The 16,828-nt window shown below is 38.3% G+C and overlaps 1 protein-coding gene across 3 annotated transcripts in view; it reads left to right on the top strand.

The window, feature by feature from the left end:
• The window catches only part of LOC136696592 (RNA-binding motif, single-stranded-interacting protein 2-like), a 39,243-nt gene extending 22,741 nt beyond the window's left edge, over positions 1 to 16,502 (top strand). For all 3 annotated transcript variants that reach the window (XM_066671122.1, XM_066671120.1, XM_066671121.1), the window contains exons 3-14: positions 2,622 to 2,680; positions 3,292 to 3,383; positions 5,035 to 5,192; positions 5,488 to 5,567; positions 5,938 to 6,047; positions 7,361 to 7,404; positions 7,768 to 7,861; positions 8,184 to 8,234; positions 8,516 to 8,626; positions 8,868 to 8,948; positions 9,026 to 9,113; positions 10,287 to 16,502. In XM_066671122.1, the coding sequence (XP_066527219.1) occupies positions 2,622 to 2,680; positions 3,292 to 3,383; positions 5,035 to 5,192; positions 5,488 to 5,567; positions 5,938 to 6,047; positions 7,361 to 7,404; positions 7,768 to 7,861; positions 8,184 to 8,234; positions 8,516 to 8,626; positions 8,868 to 8,948; positions 9,026 to 9,106 (961 nt within the window). In that variant the 3' untranslated portion in view covers positions 9,107 to 9,113; positions 10,287 to 16,502. The remainder of the gene's footprint in view (positions 1 to 2,621; positions 2,681 to 3,291; positions 3,384 to 5,034; positions 5,193 to 5,487; positions 5,568 to 5,937; positions 6,048 to 7,360; positions 7,405 to 7,767; positions 7,862 to 8,183; positions 8,235 to 8,515; positions 8,627 to 8,867; positions 8,949 to 9,025; positions 9,114 to 10,286) is intronic.
• Positions 16,503 to 16,828: the final 326 nt, after the last annotated feature.

Consider the following 16,828-nt stretch of genomic DNA (forward strand, 5'->3'; position numbering starts at 1 on the left):
ACCATCTACGTCACAGGCAAGACGCCTATTAGAGTTTCCGAACACCGTTGAGGGGGGGGGGCAACGGTCTTTTAAACCTTATTCCTTGAATTAGTAAGAAATAACATGTTTTCTGACTATCAATGAACACAAGTTAGGAACTCAAATTCCACTGGATTTATTTGTTTGACACTTTCATAGAGCTGGTGCTTAGCCTTTAAGTACCATCTTACAGTAAAGTGAGGCCTGTGACAGATTTTTCAAATATAAAAGAGTATTATAGTGCATAGAAAAAATAAAAGCAATATCTACAAAAATATAATAATTCAATCACTAAATGATATTACCTTAGTTAAAGTCCTCTATGCTGTGACATGATGGTCCAATGAAAATGCTTGTTTTTAAATTAGATTTAAACTTGTATTAAATTTCAGCAGATTTCTTTCAGAAGTGCTTTTACTCTTTTAAATATAAATCCACCATTTTTTTTCTCCTGGACGTCAGTTTAAACTCAGTCTAAAAGGAACTAAAAGGTGCAGAGGTGTTGAGCTCTTTTTAATACGGAGTGGAAAGTTTGAGTTTTATTTTTTTAAGTGACTTTTACAGCGGTGATCCTGCTTTTCCACAAACAGCCGGCAGACGTCTTTAAACATATTTACCATATGGAAAAAATCCCACTCGACATCTGCTCCTGGAGCGTAATCCTTCATAAACCAGTCTGGGACCTTCACTCATATGTAACACTAACCCTAACAAAATATATATATCACTCTCCAAATAGCACAGAAACAACTCCTCAGTATGTGTGTGTTCAGAATAAACCCTGTAAATCGTTTTAATTTTAACTCACACTTACACTGGGATTTTGTTGGAACAGGGACTTATTTCTAGTCTTAACTCTAGTCTCTTTGCGTTGTGATGTTTTAAAGTAAGCTAGGGTTCTGTTGTCCACTCTTTCCTCTCGGACTCCCCCGTCACCCAATATCCTCTTTCCTTGTTTTAAAGTGAATATTTGCTGAGTTATGGAGTATTTTCCCTAGGTTCCTGTTCCACCCTCCTGTTCTCCTCTGGGTGGAGAGCGGAGAGGGAGGAGATGGTGATTTTACAGTGATGGAACTCTCATAAAAACCTTTCTGTTTCTCAGCCTCGCTTAAGTTTGTGAAGTCTACATCTGATTTGCTCACATTTACAGCACATACTGGTTATAGCATGCTTTAGTTACAGGACCCTAACCCTAGCGCACAGTACAGATTTTTGTTGTACAAATATTTTGTTATAAAATGATATATATATAATATTAACGTGTGTTGAATTTTATTTATATTAACTGTTTTTTTATTAAATTAATTTTATTGTATTTCAGGGTGTTATCTTCTGTGAAACACCTTGAGATGAAAGTGTCATGAGAGTGCTATACTATTATTATTATTATTATTGTTACTATTAATAGTAGTAGTATTAGTAGTAGTAGTAGTAGTAGTAGTAGTAGTAGTAGTAGTATTGGCCTGGAATCAACCCAGCATTAGCATTCCTGTTAAATGTGGCTGAGGTTATACACATGTTGGATGCACATGCAGTGTTTCATAGATGAGCTTGTTGTTTAAATGCAGCCATTGAACTGTTGTCCTCCAAATGTGTTGATCTAATGAGACACCATTAGCAGTTAGTGTTCTCTTCCCAGGATGTTAGGCTAATGCTCATGAATTTGCACTTATTGTTCATCTCAGGTAGTGTCGCAGTCACACAGCTCCAGGGACCTGGAGGTTGTGGGTTCGAGTCCCGCTCCAGGTGACTGTCTGTGAGGAGTGTGGTGTGTTCTCCCTGTGTCTGCATGGGTTTCTTCCGGGTGACTGTCTGTGAGGAGTGTGGTGTGTTCTCCCTGTGTCTGTGTGGGTTTCCTCCGGGTGATTGTCTGTGAGGAGGGTGGTGTGCTCTCTTTGTGTCTGCGTGGGTTTCCTCCGGATGACTGTCTGTGAGGAGTGTGGTGTGTTCTCTCTGTGTCTGTGTGGGTTTCCTCCGGTTGACTGTCTGTGAGGAGTGTGGTGTGTTCTCCCTGTGTCTGCGTGGGTTTCCTCCGGGTGACTGTCTGTGAGGAGTGTGGTGTGTTCTCCCTGTGTCTGCGTGGGTTTCCTCCGGGTGACTGTCTGTGAGGAGTAAGCGCTTACAGATAATGAATGTATGTTCCTCTCCCAGCATGTCCAAACATCTGTGTACAATGTGAAAGAATTGTGGGAACGGTGATTTGTTGTTTTGAATTTCCTCAGAGAGTGTAAGACGTCTGTTAATATCTGCACTGTATTACACCATAAGACTTATTGTTGTTGGAGCCAAATGCTGTGTTTACACTTGTAACGCTCTGGTTAAAGTGCTGTACTCTCTTAAGGTGGAACTTTGTGTTTGACTGAGGCAGCTCTGCCAAATGCCCTAAAGACAGACTCAGAGAGAGGGTGATAGAGAGACGGAGAGAGAGAAAGGCAGAGAGAGAGAGGAAACGAGACTGGAATGTCTGTGTGTTCTGCCAAAGCCAGAACACTGAGGTGCCAAGGATCACGGTTCCAGGTCTTTGATCATAAACTTGACTACAGTGGAGTGCAAAGGTTTGTTGACCCTGTACATACTTTTTTTTTTGGTGTTTTTTGAAGGTACGGCAAGATTGTGTCCACCAAAGCCATTCTGGACAAAACCACAAACAAGTGCAAAGGTGAGAGAGTTGTTTTGTTTATTTGTTTATATCATAGTCCTAAACAAGTAGTACTTTATATATATGTCCAAGAGGATTTGGACAGCCCTTGAAATGAGAGATTCCTGTTACTTTGAACTGCACACGTTCTTTGGTGAATGCACAGTGATGCATCAAACCCTGTCTTGTCCTTCTGGATTATAATGAAGACACACCCCTGAAAATATGCCCTGGTTGTGTTCAGTGGTAGGGTTAGGGTTAAATTTGGGAACTCCTGTTCTATAGAAAACCAACGATCAACGCAAATGGGATGCGCTGGAGCATTCCGCTCAGTGCCAAGGATTAACACAAAGAATGTTGTGGTTGAGTTCATTAAAGTTTATCTTCACACAGACATTGACTGATTTATGTCTTCACACTGATTAAGACAGTGTCAGCAGTTTTGTAATTATTTTTGGCAAATACATGAACCCACGTAATGTTCATCACACTCTGGAGTCTTTAATATTCTTTCTATTAATCATTTTAAGCTCCAATCCCAATTTAATTCAAATTCTTTTCAGATTTAGGATTGGAATCAAAACAACTCAATTTCTTTTGATCCATTTCTTTTGAAAATTGTCCATTTTCAGGTTATGGGTTTGTGGACTTTGACAGTCCAGCAGCTGCGCAGAAAGCTGTAACAGCCCTGAAATCCACCGGGATCCAAGCACAAATGGCTAAGGTAAGTCTCTTAACTTTAAACAATTCACAACACTGTTTAAGGTGGAACGGAAAGTTCTGTTAAGAAGCCGAATGAAATGTTTAGGTGCCGAAATACAACCGTAATTTGTCATTGCAGCATACAGTGGAACCTCTACTAACGAACGCCTATACTAACGAACTTTCCAAGATACGAACCAGGCATTTGAATATTTTTTGCCTCCACCAATGAACTCTACAAACGAACCCGAGCCTCCGCCGAGCCGGCGGCTGGAAATGGCCACTGACCCCAATAGGCGAGTCTCCCAGCGCCCAGACCTGAGTGAGCTTTTAAGATTAGCAAATTGTAGCTTTAGCAATTTAGCATTAGTGTAAATAGCAGACATCGAAATTCGTGCTAAGTTAATCCGTATCTACGCTTCGTCTCCCCACATTCACATCTCCGTTATTCCACCCACCCCCCACCTCCCGTCATACATCCAGTGCCTGTGTTACTCCTCCAGCCAGTCGTTTATTATTGTTACCACTGTATTTCTTTTTTATTTTTAGTAACGCTACATGTATTTTGTACTAATTTGAGAGTGTTGTAAACATATATCAGTGCAAAAAGGGTGACTTTGGGGGGGTGTGGGGGGGGGAGGCTGGAACACATTAATTGCTTTTCCATTATTTTAAATGGGGAAAATTGACTCGAGAAACAAACTTTTCTATTTACGAACCGGGTCACGGAACGGATGAAGTTCGTAGGTATTTTGTTCCACTGTATGAAGTTCCACTGTATTTTGTTTTGAAGTATGTTTTATTAGAACAATTATAATGTTTTAAAGATATATTTCTTATTTAAGCTGAAAAGGATAACTTTTTTGAAGCATTTAAATTTTATTAGCTTTGCATAAATATCCAGTTTTTCTTCCTCGTGTTTTAAATATTTTAAATCGTTAAATCAAAACATAAACAGAATTTTAAAAGAGTTGTGTGTCCCAGGAATAGAAGGAGCTTTATTTCTGTTTTTAAAAGAGAACTTCACATAAAAAAAGATGGAGGAGAGGAAAGACAAGAGTGAAAAGAGAGAAGGAAATCCCCAGAGAGACGGCCCACATCCTGTCCTCCTTCCCTCTCCCCTCCCTCTCCTTTACCTTCTTCTCTAAACTTCTCCTTTTATTTCCCCGAATCTATGTTTGTTCATGCTCTCTCTCTCTCTCTCTCTCTCTCTCTCACACAAACAAAATATAACATGGCCATATGTTTGTGGACACATGCTGTCCAATGAATTTACATTACATTTTGGAACACTGATGTGAGGATTTTATGGCATGATAAAACATGAATTGCAGTGGGATGCTGTGAAGGTGCTGAACATGTGCATGATGTCACCAAGCCCAATGTCAAGAGTCCCTCAGAGGGGAATGAAGCCCCCCAGCATTAGGCAGTGGAGGGGTGAAACTGTTCTCTGTAGTGACTGAGTGACCTGACCTCACATGTGGCCAACTGCCATCACATCCTCACAACTGTGTTCCAGTGTCTGGTGTAAAGAGCAGGAACTAGTAATGTAGCAATAAAGGGAACAGAGCATATGCTCTCATGATTTCAGAGTGTTTTTGTTTTTATTTCTAAGTAAAATGTATATAAATATATTGTGCTAACGGACCCCTCCTCTCCTCTTCAAACCAAAGCAACAGGAGCAGGACCCAACTAATCTGTACATCTCTAACCTGCCGGTGTCGATGGACGAGCAGGAGTTGGAGTCAATGCTCAAATCTTTCGGACAGGTCATTTCCACCAGAATCCTGCGGGATGCTAACGGGACGAGCCGCGGAGTCGGTTTTGCACGGTACAGAATTTGAGCTAAAGTTAATCCTTAACCCATTCAGTGACGCTGAGATCTGGGCTTTTCCATGGTCCATCTTTTTGTTTTGTTTTGTTTGTTCTGAAAAACCCCAGTAGCTTCTTTTGTATCTATTTCCTTTTTATTTTTTAATCGATTTCCACATCCTTTCAGACCCACAGTGTTGAGTTGCTCCTGTTTTTGTTCCCATTATTTATGAAGCATTTAATCCATATTTGAACAGACTTTTGAAGCAAGTGAAGCAAGCTCTCTAACTTTAAACTTTCTTTTCCTCGTAAAGGATGGAATCCACAGAGAAATGTGAAGCCATAATTCAACATTTTAACGGAAAGTATATCAAAACTCCCCCTGGAGTTCCAGGTACGTCTCCCTGAGGTTTATATTCTAACTCTGCCTCACCATTAAATTCCATTAAGGTTGCTTCTCTGTTTGAGATCCTTGCAATGAAATCTAAACATTTCTGGTGTTTAATGTACGTCTGAATGTGTGAAATGAAAGAGGACACACTGAAGCAGCTGCACATGATCTTAACGTCACCATGTTCAATGTAAACCGACACCTAAATGACCTGGCAGAATGCCATCAAATCCTCATAGGAGTGTTCCAAGATCTCTTGTGAAACCTGCAGTAAAGAGGAACACACTCCTGATTAATGTCCTTTGTTTCAGTGGAAGGTTTGGACGAGTATTATTCCGTTCGTAGATTAACACGGTTTTCCATCTGTTTTCAGTGCCAACAGAACCATTGTTATGCAAGTTTGCTGATGGAGGACAAAAGAAGCGACAGAATCAGGGAAAATACCTCCAGAATGGAAGACCCTGGGCCAGAGACACCGACTCGGTGAAGAATTGGGTTGTTGTTGTTGATGTGTTTGTCCCATGGCTGCTTGATTTTGTACAGTTTATTTTCTAAAAGGTTGAACTCAACCCTGCAGCTTTTGTGAACACATGAGCTAATAATAGTTATACAAAGTTCCCTTGACCTCCATGTCCCGTGTGCACATTTCCTCAAGAGGTGGAGTTTAAAAATAACCTCTGGTTAGGATTTACAGGGCAATGATTGTTTGGACTCTACAAACACAAATTGTGAGACTGTGTCATAAATCATGTGCATTTTTAATGTTCTTTGTTAACATAGTATCCAACACCACCTGCTATTTACAGTGTGTCACAAAATCACAACAAACCGACCAATAGAAATGCTTCAAAATTATTGGTGTTTAAAATTAAAATTGGATTAGGACACTTTGAATTTGAATATTCAAAAAATGTTGGTATACCTGGGATGTTCGGAACTACTCATATATCTTTATGTAAAGACTGAGGACGTCCATCCATCCATTATCCACCGCTTATCCGGGTCCGGGAGCAGTCGGAGCAAAGAAACCCAGACCTCTCTCTCCCCAGCCACCGTCTACAGCTCCTCTGGGGGTATACCGAGGCGTTCCCAGGCCAGTCGAGACATGTAGTCTCTCCATTGTGTTCTTGGTCTGCCCTGGGACCTCTTCCCTGTTGGACAACAGGAGGTATGTCTAGGAGGTTGGTCTAGGAGGCATCCAAACCAGACGCCCAAACCACCTCAACTGGCTCCTCTAGACGTGGAGGAGCAGCAGCTCCACTCTGAGTCTCTCCCGGATGTCCGAGCTCCTAACCCTGTCTCTAAGGGAGAGTCCAGACACCCTGCGGAGAAATCTCATTTCAGCCGCTTGTACCCGCGATCTCGTTCTTTCGGTCACTACCCAAAGCTCGTGACCATAGGTGAGGGTCGGGACGTAGATTGAACGGTAAATCGAGAGCTTTGCTTTTCTGCTCAGCTCTCTCTTCACCACAACGGACCGGTACAGAGCCCGCATTACTGCTGACGCTGCACCGATCCGCCTGTCAATCTCACGCTCCATCTTTCCCTCACTCGTGAACATGACCCCGAGGTATTTAAACTCCTCCACTTGAGGCAGGATCTCACTTCCAACCTGGAGAGCGCACTCCACCCTTTTCCGACTGAGTACCATGGACTCGGACTTGGAGGTGCACATCCTTAGTCCTGACTGAGGACGTGATGCAGGAAATATTTTAGCAAAGAGTCTGTGCACCTTTGAAAAGTATAGCTTTAAGAAAGTATAAGGAAAAAAATGATTATTTTGTGTGTTTCTTCAGGGAGGAATGACAATAACATATGACCCAACAGCTTTGCAGAATGGGTGAGTATAGAACAGAAAAAACACTGATGCATCAGTTGAGAACGATTAAATCTGATCATAAAATGTAAGCAGTTTTCACTGTTTCAAACGGTTCAGTGCCCTTTTTACATTTCCAGTAGAGGCCCAGTGCACTCACTGCTCAACCTCAAACCCTGAGGACAACCATTGGTTCATGAACTGCTTAATGCACTTTGTTTATTGCCTTACTATCAACACACCTGAATAATACGATTTCTAATTAAGGGTGGTTTTGTAAAATAAAGTTTAATGTGTACACAAACTCAGAAGGAAGGCTTTGAGGGATAAATGCAGATCGTTAGGAATATTAACCCTAATATTTAATGGTATTTTTCTTTTTCCTAGGTTTTATTCCTCTCCCTACAGTCTTGCTCCGAACAGGATGATTACTCAGACGTCTCTCTCTCCATACCTGCCCTCACAGGTTCCATCCTACCAGGTCAGTCTCACTAAAATCTGCATTGACTGTAAAATGCGCTGAAATGTATTTTAGAAACACTGTTCTAATTCTAAATTAAAGTGTGTATTATTGTCAGTTTGTTCATTTTTGTTCCACTTATGTCTGACTTCTCTTGGCAGGGTGTACAGAGATGTGATGCCCACAGTTTAAATGTTCCCATATTTTAATGGATGGTTTAAACCTAAAATGAAAATAAATATGTAATTTATGATATTAATTAATGAATTGATATTTCTGTTTTCACTGGCCTGTTTCGTACCATGTCTTCTTTATACTATTAATCTTTTCTGTTTTTCTGCAGGTGCACAGTCCCTCCTGGATGCATCATCAATCTTACCTCATGCAACCCACAGTAAGTGTTATTACCGCGAATTAGACACCGTTTTATTGTTTTGCTACTGTTGGGTGTCGATATGTTGACGTCATATTAAAACAGAGTTAATAAAAACAAGGGCAGGTCACATTCGTACCACAAGGGGGCGACAAACCTAAGGCTTTTCTACCACAGAGTCTTTGTTTAGGAAAGGAGTGGTATGTTTTCCTCTCTCTATGTATGACTCTCTCTCTCTCTCTCTCTCTCTCTCTCTCTCTCTCTCTCTCTCTCTCTCTCTCTCTCTCTCTCTCTCTCTCTAGGGGACTGTTTTGACCCCAACTATGGACCACACAATGTCCATCCAGCCGACCTCAATGATGAGTCCCCTCACCCAGCAACTCAGTCACCTTTCTTTGGGGAATGCTGGAACGGTATTTCTCCCTTTTTCTCTCTCTTTCCCTCTCATTTTAACTAACAATAAATTTAATTTAAAATGTTAAATCTATTTTTAATCAACATAGGATCCAAATACCGTACATCAGCAAATGTCCTTTCAAAAAAACCATTGAAACTATTTTTAAAAATTTCTTTATAACACTAATAACAATCCCACAATAACTCACTGATGGATATATCTTAATAAAATCGATGTATTAATGTATTTTCCTGCAGTATATGCCCGCAAATACAACTATGCAAGGGACGTATATCCCACAGTACCCAGCAGTGCCTCCCTCTAGTGTCTCGGTTGAGGTACTGCACTCATATCATTGTTTAATATTTATCAACTCTTTTGTCTTTTGGGGCTAAATCCTCTGTGTATTTTGCAGGAAAACAGTGGACAACAGCAACAGGTTTCCATGGAAACAGCTGCAGAGCATACAAATTACTCCTACCAGCACAGCAAATGAAGCCAAGGTAGAAAACCCACAAAGCAATACACAAACACAAAAACATGATGCAGTAATAAAATGAATTAGTAAATATCACAAAATAGAAAAACCAAAATACAAAATTTTGTACAAAATTTAGTAATTTATGGGTGGGTACACAAATTTGATATTTAAATTTGTAAGACTTTTTAAAATTTCAGAAACTTGGTAGCAGAAACTCGGTAGCAGAAACTCAGTAGGAGAGACTCGGTAGCAGAGACTCGGTAGCAGAAACTCGGTAGCAGAGACTCGGTATCAGAGACTTGGTAGCAGAGACTCAGTAGCAGAAACTGAGTAGGCTCCATACCCAGTTTGACCCTGAACTATACAAGCAGTTACAGTTAATGAGCTAATTTAAGATGGACTACTCAAAATTTGATATTCTTTTTGGAAATCATGGATGCTGCCTCCACTGGGCTAAAGAGGAGAGGGACTATTTGGCTTGATGTAAGCGCGGTGTTCAAAAACCAGCATTCGTCATGTCATTGGTTACTAGAGCATCTGAGAAGGCACTGTTAATGCTGAATGATATATACAGGCTTTAGAGGAACTGCCATCCAGACATATTTATTTTGAAGAAGGCCTTGCTTATTTTAACTAGACATTCTCAATCCACGTTCTGCATGATTTAAAACAGCAGTGTCCTGTAGTTAAAAGAGGTGCTAAACAAGTTGAGAGCCATTGAAAACATTGGACACATTATGAAATAAAAAAAATAAAATGAAGAGACTCAAAATACTGAGCTGCTGAAATCCTGTTTATGGCAAAAATGGGAATACAATTCACTTTCAAAACTACAGTAACTGGTCTCCTCAGTTCCCAATCAACAGAGTGTTTTATTAAAATAAGAGGTGGTGCAGCACAGTGGTAAAGTGTGTCCCTTTTTTTGGGAAACCTGTTGCTGGCCTCACATTCGAAATGAGAAAATCTTTTACACAAAATATAACAATTTCTCAGTTTCAACATTTAAATGCGGTCTTTGTACTAAACATGATTTAAATGATCTGCACGTCTTTGCATCCATTTTTTAACTCACATTTTGCACCGTGTCCCAATTTTTCCTGCAACTGGGGTTTTTAATATGAAGGTGTATAATATTAGAGAGAATAAATAGATAGAAGCTGTTAATGGCTCATAAACATTTCCCACTTTCTTTCAGGATGTGGATGGAGTGATTGGTACTAATTGCTGTGGACGACAGAATTCTCTCTTTCTCTTTTCCTTGGGTTTCCATCGTTAAACAGAACCAGAGACATATGAAAAACAAAAGGAGCGGGGCTTATATTTTGTAGAAGAATGGAACAGAAAGAAAAAGCCAATTCCAAAAAAGCAAAAAGACGTCGCTCAACCAAAGGTGGGGCTTTTACAGACGAAGTGTTTGTTCTGTTTTGATAACCAAACAACAAAACAATATAAATTCATCAAAGGGTTAAAGAAAGACACAGTATGTGTAAAAGAGAAAATCTTATTATTATTTTTTTTTAGAAATGTTTTTCTGTAGCAAAAGAAAGTTCCAACACAAACGTGTCTTCATTATTATTTTCTCTATATTTTGTTTGTTGTTGTTTTGTAAAATATGCAAGCTTTTATTTTATATTTGTTTTCAGCAGCAGTGAGATTATTTTTGTACAGTTTCAGACTCGAAAATTTCTGTTTTATTTCTGTTTGTTTTGATGTTTTTAGTCGTGTTTTAAAGTTTAAAACCATTTAAAGCCACTTCTACTCTCTCCAGTTGAACAAAACCACCGGGTTATAGAAATCTAACGCCTCAAATTATATTTATTTATTTTTATAGAAATGCAGCAGACAATCATTAACAAATTATTTATTTGTTAACATTTGGTTAATTTTAGATCATTTTGTTTACTTAAATGGCCTTAAAAATGGCCTAAAAAGGTCAGTTTCTAAATATAGTATTAATTTATAATATAAATATTGCCAGGCCTGTGTTTTATAGTCAATGTGAAATGCAAACAACAACAACAACAAAAATGACCGGCATTGGCGCTTATAGTGTGATTTTGACACTCTCTCGTTTAACAGGGCTGAGAATTTTCCAAAAATTGGTACCATTTAAGGCTTTGGTGTTTAAGGCTTTGGTTCTTCTGTGTGTCACTGATTTTTCAGGAGGAACTGGCCATTTGAGAAGAAGTGACTTTAAGTGGTATTTCATTGAATATTTGCCACAAAATATGAAACAAATTTTCTTAATGTGTTCTAAAATCTTCCAACCAGTCGGGGCCTTCGCATCACCGGTCCAGTACCATCGTAGTATTACCACGAAACATTAGTTTTAGAGTTATCTCCAGCTTGTTTTAGCTTAAAGCTTGACAGTAAAACAGTCTCAGGTGATGTGTTCCCTCTGACATCAGAGAAAAAGTTATTTTGGTGCTGGGTTTATCTTTAAATAATGACAGATTATTAAATCAGATTATTAGTATTAACTCTTTTATTTTTAAAATCCTTTTGAAACATTGCTGTAGGGAAGTGAAAAGATGGGAGTTTTGTTTTATTTTTATTTTATTTTTATTTTTATTTTTTTCTCTGCAGTGCTGCTGTTTTTCTCTACATTTTTTGTCCTGGTGGTTTTTATTCAGTTGAATATGTTTTTCTTCCCGTTTTTGGCTGAAATGTCATATTTTGGGGCAGTTTGCTCTCTTCTCTTCTCTTCTCTTCTGATGTATGTAGGTAAAGAAAGGAAATTTTAGGGAAGTGTCACTTACTTTGTATTCGTTTTTCCCAGAATTCATAGGATTGGTAGTGTTTGCATGTTTTATTTGACCCATGCTTTTTTTTTACATTCTCACATCTTTCTGCACGTTTTACAGTGTTCTCTGAGAAAACATCCCCATTAATTAAAAGTTAAAACTATTTCATGTACAGTACAATGCAAAATCAGAAAACATGTTTCTTTTGTTAAATTCTCAGCTAAAACAGCAATTAAACTCCAGTTTTCATCTTTAAAAAAAAAAAAAAATCACACAGTAAACAGAAGCTCCATTGTCCACACATTACCTTTAGTGCAGCTCCCATTCTCTTCAGGAGACTCACATTCAGTCTCTCAAACACATCTGCAGCTGCTCGTCCAAACGTCAGTCTCGGACGTTGATTGCACAATTAAAGCAATCACAGTTATCAGTTTAGTCTCCTTCCTCGCAGCATGAAGCCTAGGCTCTGTACAGTTATGGGTTTCGTTTTTCCTACATTCCCATCGTTTTGACTTGTTCTTCTCGCAGTGGAAGGATGGACACAGACAGCTGTGGATGTGAACGTGGAGTGCTGTTTATCTCCTGGGGACAGTTTTGAAGAGAAAGACTAGTTATTGTGTAGCTATTATGTGTTCCATTTTCTCTGGAGCTTTTAATCAGTTGGAAACTTTCCCCTCAGAATTATCGGAATAACTTGAACTTAATGGCTGTTTTAACTGAAAATGCAATAAATGGAACTTTTTTTTTTTCAGAATTTTCCACGAAACAAAAAGAGGCTTCATACCTTAAAAACACTAAGGGACGTAATTTGCATAATGCCTTTATCGAATGTCTCTTTAAAGGAGCAATAAGTGCTTTGTCGGTCCTTGTGTTATTGTTGCAGATTACTCCCTTCCAAAGATCGTTTTCCTCCTCTCAGCTTGGACCTCTTAGACAGAACCTTGTAGTTCATTCCAATACACAATTTCCAGATTAATATCCTTAAGGTTTTATAGGAACCAGACGTGGGTCTTGTTTGACAGGGAACTCTTTTGGCCTTTATCCTTAACATTAAAATATTCAGTCTCTTACCAAAGATGATGAAGCTATTTTCATAGAAAGCAAAACAGGGAGTGTTTTGGTGTGAAGTAAGTAACTGTAATGAAACTGGTTTATACAAAGTACCCGACAGAGGGATGTAAACCCCCTGTAGTGGGCAGTGTTCTCTAAAACGATGGAGCTCCATTCAGTGGTTTTGGCATGAGTTGGAGTGGGGTTTGGGATCCAGAACTAGTCATACAACAATGCCATCACACCTTCACAGCATTGTTCTGACATCTAGTGTACGCCTTCACAGAAGTTTAGATACTGGTATCACTGCAAAGAGTGCGTCCAGAAACTTTTGGTCTTATAAAGTATGTTTTTAGAGCAGGGGGTCTGGTTCCTTTGAGATCCAGTGTGAACAGTTCACACCAAAACACTCTGCTTCACTTTGTTTAAATCTCAACACATTGATTATGGAGTCATTTTTGAAAGTTCAGTGGTGCTCTTCTCTACAACCCATTGTCAGTGACATTTTTTATAATGGAAATTTTTGGGCAGAAGTTGACCTCAACACTATGATGAGTGTTTTAAGATTAAGTATTATTATTATTATTATTTTGGAAAATGGGTCCTTTTAGTGGTTCTTCTTTCTCTTTGTCCTTCTGTTCTTTAGCAGTGTGTTGTAATTTGTTTATATTCTTTGTAAATACTCGACAAACCATATTTCACATTTTAAACACATGCAGTTTCACCTCATGAAGGAAAAGAATATGGGTTTTATCATGAAATATGGTTTTTATATTATCACTACAAATCCAAAACACATGAAATATAGTTTTGAAACTATGAAATGACAAGATGTTACATTACAGTGTTTTTTATTTTGGTTTGTTTCTTTCTTTTTTAAAATTTCTTATTTATTTTTCCATATAAACGTATTGAAAACTAAATTATTATAGGTTGTAGCTAATTTAATTTGGTTAATAAGACTCTGCCTCATGGATCCTATTCATAATAATGTCATATTTGCTGTGCTAAAGCTTATATGTTATCATTAAAATAACGAATGTGTTACTGAATTGATCATGACTAGCTCTGAGCCAAAAAAACTGATACAGCTACCTTTTAAAGAGTAACTCCACTCATCTTCTCAAAATGCATAATTTAGTTAGATGTTAACAAATGTATTTGAAGGGGTTTGATGTAAAATGGCTCATTGTAGACCAAATTATTGACTTTTATCTTTCATCAGTGAATTCTTTACTGTGATTGTAACTGGAACCGGGCGCCTTCAATATCACAAATACACTAACGACAATACAGCATTTTATTAAGTCTCCAAAACATCAGAATTCGTTTTAGTGTATAATATAAATTTTATTTTTAAGTGTAATATCACAAAACTATTATGTAATTATTATGTTTCAAATCAAACCAAGCTTAGCCATCAATTTAGCTTCATTAATTTAAGAAATAAAGGTGGAATTCCCATTTGAAATAGTAGTTTGCTCATACGCATATATTCAGAAGATTATTATTATTTTTTAATAAACTAGAAATAAAAGGAAAACTGTTTTTTAATGATCTGTTTCTGTTATAGTGTTTTGTTGCTTTCTTTAGCTTATTTCATAGTTTCAAAACGGCTAGGCTGCTATTATGGGATGTTCAAGCAGTTCATTAGATGAAAGCCAGGCGCTAACTGTGTGCTAGCCATGTAGCTAACACCTAGCATCGCTGTCCGATCCTGAAGAATTCAGAGTTTGAAACATGTGCCTCGAATGATTAAGAAGGGTTTATGTAAATGCCTCAAAACTATAATGTATTTATATTTAAATATTTGTTTATACTCCAACCTGTATCTACAGTACTAGTGTGCTAATACCTCGCTAGTCATAATCAATGAGGTATTCAGTACATTAGCGTGTATTTATGATATACACCATGCCAATTTGCTCACCCTTTACCGCAGAGGATGTCAGCTTACGTTAAATTTCACATATTCGTTTTAAATTAAATACATAAAAAAACACTGCAAGCTTTTTAAAGTTCACCCATTTTTGTGTTATCTCTTTTGAAAATACAACGAACTAGTGTACTCAGCTAGGCCCAATGCTAACAGCCTGCAGGAGGGGTGTAAAGCCTCCCTGCGTTTAGCTGTGGAAGAGTGGAACTTTGTTCTGTGGAGTGATGAAACCCAAACAAGTACCTTTAGAGATGAACTGGAATGGTGTCTGTGATCCAGAACTATCTAACGTCAGTAACAGACCCCGCTAATGTGGCCGCATGCCATCAAATTCTTTCAGGCTTCCCAGATGTGCGCAGACGTTTAGTCATAAGAACGATTAGTAAACCTCTTATTTTGAATATTTGAATTTTGCTTCAAATGTTTTAAATATTTATTGCAGATGAAATGATTTAAGTTTTTTCTTGTTTCCTTAAAAGTATATTTTTAAATTTTACAGCTGTCAGAAATAATTAAAAAGTCCAATTTTAAGCTCATATATACTACACACTTTGCCTTAAGAGATTCTATGCAGCTGGCTTAAGCTAAAAGGGAAAACGTCATTTAAGATGTTTTATGTTAGTGGCTGCTTGAGATTAGTGTTTTCTCTTGATCATTGTTTTGTGTTTTTTAAAACTAAAGCTAAAATGAAAGCAATAGAATATAGCGAACATGTTGCTGTTAAAGGTGCAATCAGTTGTTTTCTCCTCTGATCCTATTTCATGGAAGAAACAGCCATGATACTGACACCTAGAGATACTCTAAAAAAAAAGAAACACCTGTTTTAGTGGAGGGCGGCACGGTGGCGCAGCAGGTAGTGTCGCAGTCACACAGCTCCAGGGGCCTGGAGGTTGTGGGTTTGATTCCCGCTCCAGGTGACTGTCTGTGAGGAGTTGGTGTGTTCTCCCCGTGTCCGCGTGGGTTTCCTCCGGGTGCTCCGGTTTCCTCCCACAGTCCAAAAAAAAACACACGTTGCAGGTGGATTGGCGACTCGAAAGTGTCCGTAGGTGTGAGTGAATGTGTGTGTGTCTGTGTTGCCCTGTGAAGGATCTCCAGGGTGTATTCCCGCCTTGCGCCCAATGATTCCAGGTAGGCTCTGGACCCCCCCGTGACCCTAAATTGGATAAGCGGTTACAGATAATGGATGGATGGATGGATGTTTTAGTGGAGAGACCTGCTCTGGTTCATTCAGGGACTAAAAAGCAGTTTGAGTCTTGCACTGAAAATGACTTATTGCACCTTTAATATGGAACTTTTCTTTATGTATTCAAATATGCAATTTCTGTGAAATCTCTAATTGATATATTTACTGTCTCCTCAACTTAGTTGTATTGGGTTGAGAGATGTTTTAAAAATTTAAACGATTCCTTGTTTGCCGTCCGAAAAACTCTGAATTATCCAGGTTTGACTCATGGCTTTTCTTTTGAACTGCTTTTTAAAAACGTTCCTTATTTATAAAAGAACTCATTTTTGTACAGTTTTATGAAAAGTAGAGGTTTTGATATCGGACGTCTTCCTGTGCCACAGTTGCTGATTTGATTTTGTTGTTTTTTTTCGATTGTTAATGGTTTTTTATTGTTTGTTGAGGGAAAAAAAAGTCTTTATTGGTTTTACTTGGTTTTTACTTTTTTTCTTTTGAAGTTCACCTTTTCATTGTTGTTTCTTCTTTTTTAATAAAAAATGTTTTGTTAATTGTAAAAATGTGTTTTTTATGTCTTAATATCAGGCTTTAAATATATGATGCACACCTATCTGAATCTTACTTAAAATAGAAGGGCAATCCAACAACAGGTGGATAACAGCATAGAAACAGTCCACAGAGAAGCAGGAGTTCTCAGTTTAGCCAGAAAACTTGTGTCCAGAATCAAGCCTGTCCAATAAGAAAAGAGCTGATGAACATTTATTTCTCAACACTGGGGTTAAGTTACCTGGCTAACTGAGAAACGCTGATTTGTGGAATACCCCCCA

The sequence above is a fragment of the Hoplias malabaricus genome, chromosome 5 (genome assembly GCF_029633855.1).
Source record: "Hoplias malabaricus isolate fHopMal1 chromosome 5, fHopMal1.hap1, whole genome shotgun sequence".
Classification (NCBI taxonomy): domain Eukaryota; kingdom Metazoa; phylum Chordata; class Actinopteri; order Characiformes; family Erythrinidae; genus Hoplias; species Hoplias malabaricus.